The sequence below is a fragment of the Ochotona princeps genome, chromosome 11 (genome assembly GCF_030435755.1).
Source record: "Ochotona princeps isolate mOchPri1 chromosome 11, mOchPri1.hap1, whole genome shotgun sequence".
In the NCBI taxonomy this organism is placed as follows: Eukaryota; Metazoa; Chordata; class Mammalia; order Lagomorpha; family Ochotonidae; genus Ochotona; species Ochotona princeps.
Window position 1 is genome coordinate 65,710,755 of NC_080842.1, and position 4,306 is coordinate 65,715,060.

At 46.1% G+C, this 4,306-nt stretch overlaps 1 protein-coding gene across 1 annotated transcript; it reads right to left on the reverse strand.

The window, feature by feature from the left end:
- Window positions 1–2,856: 2,856 nt before the first annotated feature.
- On the reverse strand, window positions 2,857–3,761 carry LOC131481425 (fibroblast growth factor-binding protein 1-like; the record flags this gene model as incomplete). The annotated part of the gene is made up of 1 exon (XM_058670391.1): window positions 2,857–3,761. A coding segment is annotated over exon 1 (867 nt), but the record flags the coding sequence as incomplete, so codon positions are not given.
- Window positions 3,762–4,306: the final 545 nt, after the last annotated feature.

A 4,306-nucleotide genomic window follows, 5' to 3' on the forward strand; every position in this document is an offset into this window, starting at 1 on the left:
ACTCACTTCTTCTTTGTGGAATTGTGAAAAGTCACTATGAATAGTTTACCCTCTTTTCCCAATTCTTTAATTATTTGCAGATCATATATATATTAATATGTAAATGGCTATCAGTAATATTATCTCTACATCCCATCCCATTCCAGCTCCCTGGCCTCTCCTAGCTTCTGCAACTTTGACATCCCTTTGCTGTCAGAGCTGCTGACAGGTGCCAACCCATGTCCACTTTGACCCATTTCACTCCTAAAGATGCTCTCTCCAGCCAGCTCCATAGCAGTGACTGAGACATATCATGAATAAGGCATGCCACCTGAAAACAGAGATCCTAACTACCACACTTCCTAAGGATCAAACACTACAGTCCCATGGACCACTCTAGGAAGACTGGAACTCTGAAAAAGATCACACTAGGAATGACTCAGAATAGGTGGGAAGCAAAAGTCATTCCCTGCATGTTCCATCCACTGATGCACAGGGACCAAGCTATGAGATCATATGGGGCCAGAAACTGAGTAACCAACATAGATTGAACACATTTGGAAACAACACAGGAGCTTTATTATGGTGATTAATTCAGCAGGAAGTGACTTACTGAAATCTCCACCCTGACTCCTTAAGCACAGGAGCCAGACTCTGGTGCACAATCTCTGCCAATCACACCTGGGAAGTGACCACCAGCCCCTGCAGAACAGACTGTGCCCCATGGAGCACTGCACTCTGCCAGCACAGACATCCTGCCTAGGGAAGTGGGGATAAAAGGGGAGAGGAGGTCCTGGGGAGCCTCCTCATGCTCAGGAACCAAGCACTGTTCCTTTTTCTGCTAGGAGGAAGTTGGGAGTAGAAGAAGACTTGGCAGAACAAGCTCCAGTATGTTTGGGTTACTCGTAGAACATCTGCTGGATCTGCTGCTGGAGCATTGGGCCATCACTCTGCTGGGTTAACTATTGATGGCCATATTGTTCTCTTAGCAGATCCTGCTGTCCCCACTGCTCCCACAGATGGTTCTGCTCATCCTTCTGTTGGTCCTGTTCCCACTGCTGGTCCTTCTGTGGAACCTGTTGTTCTGCCTACTGCTGCCGGAGACCAGCTCCAACTGAATTCCAAGCTTGTGAAGGATGTGTGGACTCAGTGAAAAGGAAGATGCGAACCACTGTGACTTGATGCTCATATTGGACAACTCAAAAAGCTGCCTTCTTTACTTATGTAGAAACCATCACAGCCTTTGTGTTAACATCTAATTGTTTCATTTTTACTTCATGGTTAAAAGAATGATTACAAAGATAATTCTAAAAAGCATTATAATCATTTTATTTCAAAGAAAACTTTCTCATCAAGCACATTACTCATTCATATGTGCAGTCACCTGGTCAAGGCCAGGAACTCCATGGTTGACAGCACATGTAGTTATACAGTGACAGGTGGTTTACTTATATATCCAAAGTCAATTTTCACTAAACTTAAACTTAAAATCAAAAATACAAAATTAATTTTTAAAAGCTTATAAATGAAAGGAATTTATACAGGCATATGTCATAGATTCTTATTAAATCTTTTAATTAATAATACACTACCATCACTTTCACCTAGTACTTAATCAATTGTTTTTTTGTTTTGGTTTGGTTTGGTTTTTGTTGTTGTTGTTGTTGTTGTTGTTGTTTAGTTAAAGGGCAGTGGGAAGGATCAGGGTGCTTCAGCCTTTCTTAGAACGGAAGGCCTTCACAAGAAACTCCTCATAACCTTGCCAACAGGGGAGCCACCCTCCTTACACCTTTGGGCCATTTGTCCTAATTGCACGGCTCCCCAAGTGCTGCCCCCATTGTTTCTTTTTTTTTTTTTTTTTTTTTAATTTTATTTTAAGTTCATTAATTACATTGTATTATGTGACACAGTTTCATAGGTACTGGGATTCTCCCCACCCCTCCCCAAACCCTCCCACCATGGTGGATCCCTCCACCTTGTTGCATAACCACAGTTCAAGTTCAGTTGAGATTCCCCCATTGCAAGCATATACCAAACACAGAGTCCAGCATCCCATTGTCCAGTCAAGTTCAACGGCTTCTTAGGTATACCCTCTCTGGTCTGAACACAGAGCCAGCAGAGTATCATCCCAATCAATTAAAAGCTCCAACATACCATCAGCAAAAATTTACATCATTATGGAATTAATTGACATAGTAATGAGTAACCAATATGGTAAAAGTAAATGCGATTTCTTATCCACCTTCTGTGACCACCTCATTGACATTTCAATTTTGGTTTATACACAACATATAACATTCATAACATAACTTGTTATACATAACATCATATCAAATTAAGGCAAACATGTGGTATTTAACCTTTTGGGATTGGCTCATTTCCCTTAGCATTATGGTTTCCAGTTTGGCCCATTTGGCCACACGGTGGGACCTGCTGATCCTGCTACTATCTCCCCTGCTGAGCCTGCTGGTCCTTCTGCAGGACCTGCGGTTCTGCCTGCTGTTTCTGCTGCTGCCCCCACTGCTCCCACTGCTGATCCTGCTGTTCTACCTGATGCTCCTGTTCTATCTACTGTCCCCACTACTGGCCCTGCTGTTCTACCTGCTGGTCCTGTTCTATCTGCTGTCCCCACTGCTGATGCTCCTGTTCTACCTGCTGTCCCCACTGCGGATCCTGCTGTTCTACCTGCTGTCCCCACTGCGGATCCTGCTGTTCTACCTGCTGTCCCCACTGTTGGTCCTGCTGTTCTACCTGCTGATCCTGTTCTACCTGCTGTCCCCACTGCGGATCCTGTTCATCCTTCTGCTGGTCTTGCTGTTCCACCTGCTGATCCTTCTGCAGGACCTGCTTTTCCACCTGCTGACCCCATTGTTCCCATAGTGGCACCTGCTGTTCCACTTCCTGCTCATACTCTTCCCTCTGTTGATCTGATTGCTGGGATGTCTTCCTGGGTTGGATGCCTGATGCAGTCACACAGTTGGCTCTAGTGGTAACTGTGGTTTGTTTCTGTACTGAGCTTGAAGTGGTTATCTCTTGGATCTTTACTGACTCTTTAGGGATGATCTCTTCGGTCTGGCTTGGAGTGATGTGGGCTGTTGTTCTGCCCTTGACCTGCTCAGTAGGAATGATCTCTTGGGTCTGGCTCGGGGTGATGTGGGTGGTTCTTCTGCCCTTGACCTGCTCAGTACGAATGGTTTTTCCAATGTGCACCTGCTCTGTGGTAGTGAGCCCTTGGGTTTTGACTGCCTCTGCAGGGCAGGGCCCCTGTCTGAGTTTCTTGCAGTCAATCAGAGTTGAGTTTACCAGCTTGAGGTTGGATTCTGGATAGTTCTTACGACACACCCTGGTCTTCAGGATGACCTTGGAGTCCTCACAGATATATTTTTGACTGCTCAGGTGCCACCCAATTTGTTTCCAGTAGAAAGTGTCATTGTCCAAACAGCGGAGGCATGCAGCTGGATCTCCCATAAAGACACAGGAAAACACATGATCAAATCGGACACAATCTACCTGCAGAGATATGCCTCTGTCTCGTTCAGTCACAGAGATGTTGCATGTGGCTTTGTCTTTGGTAATGAATCCACCAGTGACAATAACCTGGGGTGGTGAATCTTTTGTCGCACTGTGAGTGACGTGAAGACCTGTGTTATGTTCATTCTTTATCTCATTGTGTGCCTCCATCAAGAGCACCTGAGAGGCCACAAGGAGGAGGAGGAAGAGCAGGGTGACACTGTGGATCCTCATGATTCAGTTGGGCAGGTACCTGTTTGACAAAAGGCAAGGGTTAATGCCAATCAGATCAGGCTGCCTTCCCTCTACCTTGCCACAGGCCGGCCTGCTTTAGGAAGGGACCAAGCAGCCTCTGGCTCCTGTGGTCACAGAGCAAGCAGCTTGGCTGCTCCCATGTGCACCTGGCCTGAAGCCAAGCAGTAGAGTGGGCCACACCTCACCCTTCCCTCTGCACTCGCTCAGCTTCCTCCACTCTCATACCTCATGTTCTCACTCATCCACTCCTGCCTATCTCACCTACTCACTACTCCCGCATCAGGCAGCAAGCGCTTATTGAGTAGTCACTGCAGGTCATGAACTTGTCTACATGTTCAACACCTTGAGGCTCATGAAGAAGCCATGCAATTGTCTATGTGTTCAACACCTTGAGGTTCATGAGGAAGCCTTGAGTCTTTAATAACTTACAGGCCACACTCTGGGCAACTTAAATAGCACTGCCCAGGATTCCATCCCATCCCTGTCCTCAACTCCACCTTGGAGAAGTCACTCTCCCCCTCAGGGCCTCAGTTCCTTCCCCTGGAACTTATTGTTAAAAATT